This window comes from Kryptolebias marmoratus, linkage group LG2 (assembly GCF_001649575.2).
Source record: "Kryptolebias marmoratus isolate JLee-2015 linkage group LG2, ASM164957v2, whole genome shotgun sequence".
Taxonomy (NCBI): domain Eukaryota; kingdom Metazoa; phylum Chordata; class Actinopteri; order Cyprinodontiformes; family Rivulidae; genus Kryptolebias; species Kryptolebias marmoratus.
The window spans coordinates 27,596,723-27,610,993 of record NC_051431.1 but is presented as its reverse complement, the minus strand read 5'-3'; the positions used below and the strand labels follow the sequence as shown (position 1 = coordinate 27,610,993).

General features: G+C 38.7%; 1 protein-coding gene across 2 annotated transcripts in view; it reads right to left on the bottom strand.

Annotated features, from left to right (window-relative positions):
• Positions 1 to 872: 872 nt before the first annotated feature.
• The window catches only part of pipox (pipecolic acid oxidase), a 35,792-nt gene continuing 22,393 nt past the window's right edge, over positions 873 to 14,271 (bottom strand). The window contains exons 6-9 of one of the 2 annotated variants that reach the window (XM_025009561.2): positions 12,309 to 12,458; positions 10,747 to 10,822; positions 5,130 to 5,271; positions 4,972 to 5,034 (exon numbers count right to left, since the gene is read on the bottom strand). In XM_025009561.2, coding sequence (XP_024865329.1) covers positions 5,004 to 5,034; positions 5,130 to 5,271; positions 10,747 to 10,822; positions 12,309 to 12,458 — 399 coding nt within the window. In that variant the 3' untranslated portion in view covers positions 4,972 to 5,003. Of the gene's footprint in view, positions 3,069 to 4,971; positions 5,035 to 5,129; positions 5,272 to 10,746; positions 10,823 to 12,308; positions 12,459 to 14,271 lie in introns of those variants that run through there. The other variant, XM_017432191.3, reaches the window with a different exon arrangement.

The window sequence follows — 14,271 nt, the reverse complement described above, 5'->3', positions numbered from 1 at the left end:
TCAAGCTGTAAACGCAAGCAAAAGAATAAGATAAAAACACAAATACAAAAGCAAGAATTGAAATGTTTTTGTGGACTAATGATGAAGTGGAACTACCACTTTGTGTCACATTAAACTCCAAAACCACAAGTGCAGGACAGTGTTGACTGGGAGTCATGTTGGTGCAAATACGCAGACATAATGGATGTTTTTCAGGCTCAATGTCTAGTGAGAGACGGCTGGAGGGAAGGGTAAATCAGGCTAAATTATTTACACACAAGTGTTGATCTTTAAAACTATTCCTATGTCTCATGTTTTTAAAATGTATTCTCAATGTATATTATAGTTTGCTTTTTTTTTGCAACAATTTTTTTAATATTGCTCTCAGTTCAATAAAGTAATTAAAAACCTTTTGAGCCTTAGATTATTTGGTGGTAAAAGGTGTTTTTTGTTCTGCTTTTTTAGACAGTGTTATTGTTCATCAGCCTTGTCTGTTTATCCTGTTAATACAGGTTAGGAAGGTTTTAATGTAGTTGAGAAACTAACGTCTGCAGCGCAAACACAAGCATGTAATCTGTCATTGTTGTTACGCCTGCCATGCTTGTGGTCGTAGGTTGAGTTACAGGTGAGTTTATGACATCATAGTTTTCTAATTGTTGCATTTAGGCTGATTTTTTTTCACTCAAGAACGCAGTTTCAAAAATATCCTGCTCTTCCTATCAGCTCCTGCTTGGATGAAAGGCTGAACCAATTAAAACAGCCTTTTTAAAAAAAGCCTTCATGAGCTTATTTAGCTGTCTCTTTTTCTCTCTCCCAGTGATTAGGACCTCACAAAAATACTTTTTTTCTACAATTTAAATAAAACTAATTAATTAAAAATATCACAGATAAACTTTGATTGATGTAAGAACTTTATTGACACACAGCAGAAATGCCAACCAGCAAAGCACAATTAAAGTTACTACATTTTGAATTAAAATGACTGAAAAGCTGATAAATTTTTTTTTGCAGCAGCTCGTTTCACACTGCCCATCCTGTTGTTGCTCTGCTCAGTTCAGATTTAATGTTCTGTTTCACATTAGCAGAAAACTGGCAGAGCCTCAGATGTGGGAGTAATTCTTGTCCAAGTCGAAGCAGAAAAACAGCAGACAGCTAAACTGATTTTACAAGCCCAACATTGCTCCACAGGGGTGTTTTAGTTGCCCCAGCTTGATGATTATTGGTGGTTGAATATTTCCATTTGCATGTTTAATGTACTTCTAATTCTGTCAATTTGCATAATGGCCCTTTGCAATCCATCTGAAGTCACTTAGAGGCAATGAAGCAATTGGCTCAGTCGTTTCGCTGCATAATTTTCCCATTTCCACTGATGGCCTTGGTTGGCATCCATTGTAATAGGACATCTGATTAGTGATTAAAATGTTTACCGGTACATGGGGGTACAGATCCAGGCAACAGGCCGCCTCCTAAACCTTATTCATTCTTCACACAGCCAAATGGCCTGATGGCTGATGAGTTTTTAACCATATACTTAGTTAGCAACAGGGGGAATTCTGGGAAATCACAGAGTTTGTTGATGCATGAAACCATTAAGGTTTTTCTAATACACCCCATCACAGTTGGGTTTACAATTTTACAAAAATATTGGCACATGTGACAATATCAACAGCTAGATTTTACAGTCCTAATTCTGAAAAAGTTAGGACATTGTTTAAAATGTAAATATAAACAGAATGCAATGATTTGCAAATCTCATAAATCCATTATGTATTCATGGAACATAGTAAATATACCAAACACTGAAAGTTGGAAATTGTAACATAAAAAATTCATTTTAAAATTGATGGCAGCAACACATCTCAAAAAGATGAGGCAGGGGCAATAAGTTAAATGTAGTGATGGGCTGGTTGAAGCTGAAGCTTTGGCTCATATATATATATATATATATATATATATAAATAAAAGAGGTTTTTCATAAGCACTGTATCGAAGCTTGATTCGTTCGGCCTGAGTCACGTGATTGATGAAGTCTGAAGCTTTGAAAGCATCAAAACTGCTTTGGTCCCTGAAAGTTTGGAAGGAAGTAATTCAATGAAGGGATTTGTGATGTGTTTTGGTGGTAAGTTTGGGTGAAATATAGCAAAATATAAGTGTAGAAATTGAATATCTGGTTGAATAATTCTCAAACAGAATTATTCAACTAATTATTTATCCAGCAGCTGCTGTCCTCAGGTCCTAGATGTTTACAGACTGTTGTTAAAAGAAGAGGGAATGTTTCACAGAGGTAAACAAGGACCTGGAACAACTTTTTTGAGATGAGTTGCCTTCATGAAATTTAAAATTATTTTATCCTAAAAGCGGTGTAATTTTGGTAGCACGGCATGACAGTGGTTAGAGCTGATGCTTCCTGCATGGGGCCTTTCTGTGTGGAGTTTAGAGGTTTAGTTTACAGACCAAAAACATACATGTTAGGTTAACTAGTAACTCTTAATCGTCCCTAGGTGTGATTGAAAGTGTGAATGGTTGTTTGTCTTGTCTGTCTCCATGTGTTCCTACGATGGACTGGAGACCGGTCCGGGATGTCCCCCGTCTCTTGACAGGGACTGCTGGAGATAGACACCAGCTCCCCGTGACCCAGAAAGGAGAAGTGGGTAAAGAAAATGGATGCATGGATTGTTTTGAAGTGGTGTTCTGTGGAGTTGTTTTTAGTAATCAATATTTTACTTACACTAAAAATCAGAACATTATAAGTTTGGAATATCAGACAGTTCTCTCAGTGGAGATGATTTAACAATTATTCAGAGCTGGGTTAGTCCCAAAACAAAGCAACTTGATTCACAAACATTTCATGGTGGTTCAAGCTTTAATTGTTTAAAATCATGACTGCTGAAGGCTAACTGAATGTGTTCGATGCTGAGTCAAAGCGAAATTTAACCCGGGATTTATCCAGTTCTGTTCCTACAAAGCTGATTTGGTATTTGCCTGAAAACGTCTGATTCTGAAAGGTGAAAGGTCAAAGGAGGGTACTTCTCCCAGGCTGAGTTCACACAGAAGCTTGCCAATGATTGGTCCAAACTTGAAGCCATGACCTAGAGAAAAAGAATTAAAGAGAGAAAAGTTCTTACACATCGTTGTGTCAGTCAGCGAAGGATTAGGATACAGGTATGAGTTAGAACAGCTGATCTGAAAGACAATAAAGATTTGCCACATTAAAAGATTTTTGTTCAATAAAGTTTTGAATCATACGCCTTCAAAACCTTTGTCTCTTTTTTTCTCTCTTTGAAAGACATTTTTAAACCATACATAACAAAAGCACTAACTAATCTAAAGAAGAAATTCAAAAGGATAGGTTTTTCAATTAACACAGACATTGTGGAAAAAAACAATTCGAGTTGTTGAGTTCTGATCTTGCTTGGTTTGCTGTGTGTGCTGTGAACTGTCAGAACGGGTAATGTAAGTTGTCACAACATGCTTCAGTTGTTACTGAAACTCATTTGCATTGTTGCCGACTCCTCAGTTAGGAAAGTAGCAATCAGCTTACCTCAAACTTCACTAAACGGCGTCATCACATAATCTGCATAATTGGCCACAGAAGAATAACGTTATAGGAAAGACAAAAAGGGAGTAAAAAAAACACCCTAGGCATGTCTAGAACTACAAATGAGTTTTCTTCTGTCGATTCTGTCCTGTTCCAACCACTCTCTTTCATCCAGGCTTGGGACAAAGGAGGAGGGTGACCCATCAGGCAAAGGAGGCTCAAAAGAGACACTCAGAGTTAGTTTACTGCAGTCCAAGAAAGATTTACATTTACATCCGCCCTGGCTTACAGTCGGGGTGGGATCAGCTGATGGAGGCTTCATCCACTATTCATTTGCAGTCTGGACATGGAGAAGAGAAAATGTCCTCCTTTGACTGCAGCTAGGAGGGACACTGAGTGAGGACTGAGGCCCTCTGCTTTGGGACAGGGAGGGGCCTGCAGCAGCACCAGCTGCTCGCTAATAAGGGTAATACATGCTTTCCCATCAAAGTCTCCAAAAGTCTCCAGAAGGGGTCTGAATATTCGCTAAATAAGTTGCTAAGTTAGTAACACTGGCCATTTGGGTTTGAATTAGTAATGGAATAATTTATGAACAAAACAAAACAAACAAACAAAAACAAAAACCAAACGTTCAGTTCACATGTCTCAGGTTGGGATGTGTGTTTCCTATTCTGTGCAACAAAGTTTTGTGGCAAAAATTAGGACTCTATTTCCATTAAGAAAAAAAACATTGAAGAAGTTGCAAAACTGGACATGAAAAGTAAAATATAATGTAAAACGTAAAATACTGCTAATTTTTTCTTTAAAACAATCCATGTTTTGCTTTCTTTTCTTTTTTTTTTTTACATTTTACAATGAGATCCTCAAAGAAGGAGAGACCACCTGCAGTCTGTCACTCCTTGGGGGAAGAGGCAGCAGACAGCTGAGCAGCCACAGTATACTAATTTAACACTACTGCAATGTTTAAAGCAAAACTACAGGCTATGATTTGGGAGAACAATTATTCAGTAAGTTCAGTCTGTAATATTGACTGGAATCAGAGAAAAAGTGAAATCTGATTAAAATATAGAGGAAACGATGAGCTAATGTTAGTCTCACTTCAGCAAGTTGTCCCTCATGAAGACTGCTGCTTTCTGAGTGGAATAAGACAAAAAGTAATAAAACTTCAGCTGTTTAGGTGAAGTGTTGCCATGACAACCTCAGTGTAAGCAGGTTAATTCTGTGTTAAAGCAGAATCAACAACTGATGGAAAAAATAAAAGTTGTTGTATTGTTAGCATCATTATAATCTTTCAATAGTCAAATAGCATTTACAATAAATTTCATAATATTTAATGTAATAATTATGAATTATAGTAAAAGGACTTCTATTTTACCAAAGGAAAGACTCAATGACAAGAACGCGGGGAAATTTGTCCAGCGAGCGAGACCAAAACCAGACACAGAGACAACAGCTGAAGGTAGGTGTGTTTATTTACAGGTGAATATTATCTATAGTGCGTTCTTCGTGGAGAAGGTCTGGAAAACAAGAAGAACAGGGTGAGTCTCGGGTACCAATCCTGCTATCAGCTGAGCACTGCAAGATGGCTTAATAATTGTTCTTTTGGTCTTACAGGTCCAGGAGGTGTCCAGCGGCAAGGAGGAGATGAAGGAGGTGTTCAGGTGATCCAGGAGTCGACAAGCCAGTAATCCTGTCCAGGTGAGTATCCAAGTGCCCGAGGTAAGTATCCGTAGCTTCGTGACGTGGCAAAGAATCTATAAACAAGATGCATAAAGAACGTGGTCACTTAGTTACCAAGCTTGGTTAGAAAACGGTGGCTGCGAATCTAATCCAGGAGGTTCGATGCTCCAGCGAAGGTCTTGTCTCAACTGGAGGTTTAAGTACTGGCAGTCTTCATTATCCTGATCTGGATCACCTGTGAAAATAGGAACTAGAGGAGCCGCCCCAAGGCGGGGCTAAAACTCCAGATCCCTACACTCAACTTCCTCTCATATAGAAATATGTGATGGGTTAGAGCCTTAGGAGACATCTTCCCTTTTTTATCCTTCCTCTGATTCACCGCAAAGTTAAAACATTGATAAATATTTCCTCCAAATTTCAGTCAGTTTAGACTTTATGTGCTGAACATTTACAGAAGGCCTTAAAGAAATTCCGTATTTTAGTCAAAAACATGTATTTTGTTTAAACTTGACAGAGAATAACTTTGTTCTGAACAAAAATGTAAGGCAGTTTAAATATCTTTTACCAATTAAAAAAAAGCATTTTGAAATATGCAGGGTTTCACTTATTTACCGTACAAAAATCCCAAGATGTTCCTAATGCTGAAAAGCTTCATCCTTCAGGTTTTACATGACAAGTCCTGTGAAGAACTGAGATTTTCAACAGTCTAAATGGTGGATTCACTAGCAGAAAAAAAAGAAAGAACTAAACTGAAAATCACGACCCAGAGAACCAAACTGAATTGTGGATTTTGAGAACAAAGAGTTTTGTCTTAGGATAATTTATTTACGCTATATAGCTGAGAATCACTGAGCTGAGGTGAGTCAGCAGAGTGAGTCTGAAGCATTAAAGATGGCTCCCCCTTCTTATACCACCTGTAGGATGAGGAGGGGTCAAGGGGGAACAGAGGGGTCACACCCAAACACTCACACTGTCTCCCATTGTAGGCAAGCTCAAAACCAAAAGTGGGGGGTCTTTTTAACTTGTTATATTTCCTACATAATGCACTGCAGAAACAAAAAATATACATGTACAGCCACCAGAAACTTCTGCTGCTCACAGTGATGTAGAGTTTTTGTACAATGACAGTTTGAGGCTCAATTTCCAGTTTGTGTTTCTGTCTGGCTGTTCGAGGAGGATCGGCTATGTGCTGCCCCCTCCCCCTCTGCTCCCCCAGAAAAAGCAGGAATCACCATAGCAACCAGTGACTCCGATTCTGGGTCTCTTGATCTTATATTATTCCATCATGGACATTTTATCCCAATTACAACCTTTGAGTGCATCATTTAACACTTATGTAAAGTCTAAAACACAGCGTTCAAACAGGAAGACATTTACACCTGGAGTTTTAAAATAAAGCTCATAGATACTCTTCAAAATAAGAGTCTGCTCTGTCCTTGCTTCGATTATTACAAAGGGAAGTCCCAAACTCCTGTTGGCTTTAGGGAAGAAAGATGGTGGATGCTGGACTTTCAGACAAGAACAGCTTTAGCAGTTTCAACATTTCTGCAGACATTTTTTAGTTTTGTCATCTCATCTATGCCACCTTGTTGCCTGATGAATGAAGTTATTTAGGCAGTTATTGATTTAGTAGGAAGAGTTAGGTGGTTCTGTATCCCATTACAGACATTTTGTTAAGACCTCAGGAAAATGTTTAAACTTGGGGGGGGAAAACAATCAGTAGATGTCTCCTGTAACATCTATCCAAAAGCAAACAACTTAAACACAGGTCTGTTTCACAGTAAATGATGGTCTGGGTCATGTCAGACAAATCCCTGTCCTTTAAGCAAACCCTGCACTAAAAATATCCTCTCTGAGTCACCAACAGGTTCAAGTCCAACAATGAGTGCAGAAGACGAGTGAAGCAGCTGTAATGTGGTTCACAAAGCAGCCATTCAGTCCAGAGAAGTGAACCCCAAATTCTAAATTAGGGAGTTTTGTCTTTTCTCGCTGTAATAGCTTCATGTGCTTGAATTCAAGAGTGAGATGGGAGAATGTCTATTTTCCAATTGCAGCGGGCTGGTTCTTTGTTGCAAAGGTCTGCGAGGCAAATTGTGAATGTCAGCAGGACTGGAGAAATGGAGCACACTGCCATCTGACAAAGGTCTCCAAGCTTCCGCAGATTCTGGACGCCTTTGAAGTTATAAAAGCTGGGCTCTGACAGTTTGGCCATGTGCATTTCCTCTCACTAGAGGCCTCAGTGGATAGCAAGCCTACAGGGTGATGATGTAGCCATGGCAACCCTTCAATCCAAGCTTTTATAGCACTTCTTTTGATACAGTGAAGGAGGAGAGGAAAACAACCTCTTTTTGTTTCTTATCATGGATATGACTGGCCCTGTGATGAACTGGGGACCAGTCCAGGGAGTAGCCCTCTCGTCTACTGACTGCTGGAGATAAGCTCCACCCTCTGCAACTCAGAACAGGAATAAATGAGTAGAGAAAATGGATGGATAGGACTAGGGAATATTTAAAGTGCTCCAAGCTTGATTACTCAAACAACAAACAGCTTCATAAGGGGTGCACTCTGAAAATCCAATGATCAACCCTCCTGTTGTGCTCACACCTTCTTAACCAACTCTGAGTTCCTGGTCAATCATGACAACTCCAGTATATCTGATAATAATTCCATGATTACACATATAATATCACAACTTGTTTTCTTATAAACAGTACAGCTTTTCAGATTTGTTTGGGTTTAACAGCCTGTAGGCCTCACCAATCTGAGCTCATGAGACTCCTTTTGGAGTTAAAAAAAAAAGACAATACATAAATTATTTTGACTTTAACAAATTTACAGATAAAACTCTTCCTCTTCTGAAGCATCTTCCATGTTAGGTTTCTGGACCTCAGAGTGTGAAATAAAAAAGGTGATAATAAAAGGAAGGCATAAGAAAAGAATAAAAGTCTTTTAATTAAAAAAATCCAGTAAACTGTTTGTTCTGACTGAAGATATATTGAGAAAAGTTCCTTTTGCATTTGTGTATAAATATTTTGATGTAAAAAAATCATTTTGTTTTTTACAGTTTCTTTTTTGTAAAGTAAACATTGAAAAACAAATTTATCCTTTATCCTTTATCAGGTTTTTAATTTTGGCCCCTTGTGAAAATGAGTTGGACACCCTCTTAGGGGTCAACACTCAGGAGAAATCAGACAGGAAAGAGGCCAGGCAGTTGAGTTTGCTGCAAAAAGCTTTTTCTTTTTCTTATTGTTAAAACTTCCCTGTTCTCTTTCCCATGGAGCCAGGATCCTGTCTCATGTCATCTCATCCCATCTCGTGGACTAAGTGTACCATTGCACCCCCATTAGCTTGTGATTGTACAATAAAGCAGCTGTTTGATGCAAAGAAACACTCACATGCTGTTCAATCAACTTCGAAAAGCTGGAAAATCTAGTCCTTTAAATCAGCTCCTGTTGTGTTAAACTCATGATCTGGTATCTGTGATCCTTACATCATGAGAGCAGGTCAGAGCATTAGTGGAATTGATACAAAGTACATACAGGGCCAGTATGACCAACACCAAACCTTTTAACTAATAAAGCCAGTCTATACACTTTCATGTAAGGGAGAGCTTGAATTATTATTAGTATTATTATCAATGCCAAATCTGAATAATATAGAATGACTATTAAATGACAGATTTTTGTTTTCCAGTGTTATTTAGCTCATCATGTGGGTTATAAAAGCCAGGACAAATTTGAGGTAAAGTTCCTGGGAAAAAAATAAACAGGTAAAACAAGATTTTTTTTCCCAGCATTTCCTGCTTTTTAATTTGTGCTTTTTTTGGTGCCTCCCCACCCATACATCTGTGGGATGCACAGCTCAGTAAGTGGCAGCTGCTGGCCGGTAGTGGACCCAGGACACACATCAGAACAGGCTGTCAGGGATCCTCCAGTCTGTTTGTGAATTCAATCTGCATTTATAAACAGCCCAGCCTCCCCTGTTTTAATCATTGATAAATATTAAAATAAATTAACAGTAGTTTAACACCGGCCCTCACGATCCATAAACCCAACCGGCCCACCTGGAATTCTCCCCCTGCTCCCAATTGGCCACTCCAGGCCTGATTCGACTCCTTGGTTTGTTTTTTGCTCTAATTGTGAGCAGGCCTTCTGATAAGCTGTGAGCATTTCCAAATCAGGTCCAACAGTTTATTTTACTGCAGGTGGACTCCAATCAAGGTGTAGAAACATCTCAGAGATCAGGAGAATTGGGAGGGGCCTGAGCTAAACTTCAAGTGTTGTTGTGAAAGGTCTAAAACAGCGGTAGGCAACCCTCGTCCTGGAAAGCCACCATCCTGCATGTTTTACTTGTTTCTCTGCTCCAACACACCTGATTTGAATCAATGGGTGATTAACAGACTTCTGTAGAACATGAAGAGGTGATTTAACCACTGAATCAGGTGTGTTGGAGCAGGGAAACAAGTAAAACATGCAGGATAGTGGCACTACAGGACCAGGGTTGCCTACCCCTGACCTAAATACTTATGACAATGTCATATTTCTGCTTTTTATTTTGAATAAATATACAAAATTACTTTAAATTCTAGTTTCATTTTGTCATTATGGGGTACTGAGTGGAGATTAAGAGAAATAAAAAACTCAAATGATCAGATCATCTGTCGGCAACATGAAACTGGAACAGGTGACTGATGTCTGAATACTTTCTGAAGTAAAAATCTTTCTTTTCAAATCTTTGCTCTTCCACTACAATACTGGCATGTAATAACTAACCAGGTGCTTCAGTTTTTTTACTAGTTCTGTTTAAACACCAGCGTCTCTGTTAAGGTCAGGAAATGATGAAGATCTACTTTAATACAGAAAAACTCCACAGTGACTGGGAACACATTGGGGTTTTTTGACATTTAAGGCGAACATGTTCTGCTTTGGGGTTTTTTGCCTTTTTCCCTTTTTTTTGTGCATGTAAAACTGCTGTGCAGCTATAGATTTCTAGTGTTTGATTTTTATTTGTTGTCATCCAAAATCACCATCTTTATTTAAACTTGACCAGTTTTAGTTGGTAAACTACAGATTAAAGGTGCGAGCCATGCTCTCTGCTGAGTAATCCATCTTTAACCAACTTTCACATGGAGCTCAGGACTAGTTGGTGAAGTCTGAATTATATTTTTGTTTACAAGAACTACAGAATTACATTCTGTGCTGCAAGTTACAGTTCAAATGATGCTGATTTACAATGCTTGGTAGCTGCAGGGCTTTTTTTCTGACTTTGATCAGAACACTTCGGATCTCTGGTCCCAGAAATAACTAATTACAAACAGTTTACTATGAATTTGTGTAGGCTGCAAGCTCTCAATTATGTTCTGTCAATGCATCGGTGGACAATTCCTAATGTCCACATAACGATGCATCAAAGAACTGAGAAATTTCTACCGTTTTACTGCGAACAGGTGGAGAAGTGAGAGTAATGGATCTAAACTGAAGTTACAATGATGCTTTATACAGATTTTCTCCAAACTGGCTCAGGTTTTTGTGTGCTACATTATGCCGTACCTGAGAATCCAGCCCCAATGATGATGTTGTTGTAGGTGGGGTGGCAGTCCAGCACAAAATCATGGTCAGGAGTTAGCTGCAAAAAAGTAAAAAAAATAAAAAATAAAAAAAAAAAAAAAAAAAAAAAAAAAAAAAAANAAACACTTGAACTTCTGATTATATGTATTCAACAATTCATATTACAAAATAAAAAAATAAAAAAATATATATATATATATATATATACTGTATATATAGATTATATGCAATGATAGCTGCAGTCAACCTGAGTAAATATAAATGCAGTTTTGAACCCTCCTGTGGCCTTCCGGTCAAACTGACCAAAGTTACAAGCCTTTCCACCTCTCTCTTTTGAAGGCTTTAGGAAGGTTAAATGATAATTTAATTCAATAAGGGAAAAAAGCTATCCAAACTGACGTGGCCCTATGTGAAAAAGTAATTGCCCCTCTTAGTAAATATGGAATTTGCCACATTTTTTTGAAAAGCTGAGTGGAATTTGACTAGCCACACCCAGGTCTGAAAACTGCCAGACCTGAAGAATCAAGAAATAACTAAAATGGAGAAAACAGTGGTGAACCTTCCCAGGAGAGGCCGGCTAATCATAATCAGCCCATCAACAACTCAACCAGGAGGTCCCAAAAGAGCCCAGGACAACATCTAAAGCCCTACAGGCCTCATTTGCCTCAGCTAAGGTCAGAGTTCATGATTCAACAATAAGAAAGAGACGAAGGGCAGAAATGGCCTCCATGAGGGACTTCTGAGACAAAAACCACTGCTGAGCAAAAAAACTCAAAGACAAATCTCACATTTGCTAATAAAACCCCTTGATAATCCCCAAGACTTATGGGAAAATATTCTGTGGACTGACAAGAAGTTTTTTAAACGTGTGTGTCTCATGAAATCTGCTGTAAAAATTACACTACATTTCAGAAAAAGAACATCACACTAATAGTCAAACACGGGGGTGGTAGTGTGATGGTCTGTAGCTGCTTTGCTGTTTCAGGACCAGGATGACTTGCTGTGACTGATGGAACCATAAATTCTGCTCCCTACCAGGAAATCCTGAAACAGTTCAGGACTTTAAGCTGAAGCTCACTTGGGTTCTGCAGCAGGACAATGATCCGGAGCACAGCAGCAACAGTCCTCCACAGCCAAGTGAAAGACTCGTTGCCAGTTATCACAAACGCTTGATTGCAGTTGTTGCTGCCAATGGTGGTGTTTTTTTCTCTTAATAAACAAAACTTGATTTTATATTTACTCAAGTTATCTTTGTCTGATATTTATTATTTATTATATTTGATATTATTATTTATTATATTTATTATTCATTTATTTGATCTAAAATGTGTGAGTGTAACAATAAAGCACCAACAGAAGAAATCTGTAGGCATTGTATTGTATTACATTTAAACAAAAATGAATTTTCTCTAATATAAGTGGAAACATTTTCAATTTCTTTTGTTGTCATGCACATCTGCACCCACAGCAACTCTGAAACCACAGAACCCCACAACCAGCCCCACTGCACGAGCATGAAACCTCCCTGTCCAGAGTGAGTGTACCGTGTACATGCAGCTCTCCACTACAGCAGGTTCAGGGATCAGGCCAGGGATAGATCGAGCAATGTAACGCTGGAGGATATCAATATCAGACCGGTCTCTCTGTTGGTCTCTCTGATCTGGGTCCGTCTTGCCGCCCGTATGGTAACATATCTGCAACCAGAAGGCATTTGTGATTTTAGTCATGTATAGAAAACTGTAACATATTCAAACCCTCCCAGTGTTTTATCAAACAGTTTCAATTTTGCACGTCTAATTCTTTAAAAACAAAATGGCATCTGAATGTTTTATCTATATTTAGTTATCGGGTTCTTTGAGCTTTCTACTTTCATGTCATGAGAAGAACTGCTCTCCTTAATCTTTATGTCCACTTCAAACCTACACAAGCACTTCACTGCTGTCTGTGAAGGAGAAGAGAACAGATCAGCTCCCGGTTCTGGTTTTGCAGGGCTGATTTAAATGATTTAGAAACAAAGCCGTCATGTGTCTGCGTGACTTAATTCAGTTCCAACTGCTGCTTCTGTCAGGCAGATCGGTCTCACCTAGCAATTAGGCTCACAGTGAGGAGTCCAACCATTTATTATCTGAGCCTGCTCCATCCTGTTCAGACAGCTGGATCGGATCTCACTGAGACCGGGTCCAATCATGGACAGGTCATTGTCCATCACAAGGCTGACACACAGGGACGGCTTCATGTTGAGAGCCCAACATGCCCACAAAATAAAAACTGCTGACATTTTGAATTTAATGACTTTTTCGTGCATCACTGATGTGTGTTTGTTAGAGACTAGGGTTGACGAGTCCCAGAGTGCATAATAAATTGTGACATAACCATCTGTCCTTCATTTCCATTTTGCATGTGGTCTAATATTAAAGTGGCAGCTCCTGCTAGCCTGTCGTTACAGCCAAAAACAGATGACACCAACAGCAGCACAAGTACCACTAATGATCTATTGCTGATGAGAAAAGTTTAACGTCTTCCAACACGTCGCCGCAGGGAAGAATGTTCAAACCACGACGCAACTGTTTTACGGCACCATTCATGTTTAGCTAATAAAAGGCATCAAAAACTTCCTAAAATGTTATCATTTGACAACAATACAACACCAGTTCCCAAAAAGTTGGGACATTATGTAAAATGTAAATGAAATTAGAATGCAATGATTTGCAAATCTAAGAAACTCATTTTACTCACAAAGGAACAGTAAATATATCAAGTGTTTAAACTAAGAGATTGCACTTTTCTTTTGAAAGTATGAGATTATTTTGCATTTTATGGCAGAAACACATCTCAAGAAAGTTGGAACAGTGGCAACAAAAGGCTGTAAAAGTAAGTGGTACAAATAAGAAACAGCTGGAGGAGCATTTTAAAACTAATTAGGTTAATTGGCAACAGTAAGAGGACTTAGGAGATGGTAAATATTTCACGCCATCTGCGTGTTGTAAACCGTGCTGAGCTTTGAGAATCAGGAGCTTTTAGTCCTGACAATAATTTACATAAACATGGGTGTGTTTTCCTCTAAATGCAGCACAAGTCCTCATTTAAATGTGGTCAGAGTACACTAGTACAGAAACACTGGTTGGTTGGCAGCTCAGTTTGTAGCCCAAATGTCTATTAGCAAAGGCTTTGTGAATTAGACAGCTGCCTTATATCTTAAATTGTGCTGCAGAAGCCGTACAATCTTTTGGTGAATTGGGGCTTAAGTGTACAAGTTTTAGTAGTCTGTCTGCAATCTGGATCTGTCTCTTACTGAAGAAATTGTTGGACATGTCATGAACAGAAAAATCAGACAGCAGCAGAAAGAACACTGGTTTAGCACACATTACATAAATAATCAGAGCCCTCAGATTCCACGTGTCTACACTGTTGTAATACTTCATAAATACAGAGAAGTTGCTCAGCACAGATATTAAAAATGATTTTTATTATCAGTTGTTGACAAAGACAAAGGCGGTGCAGCCTTGT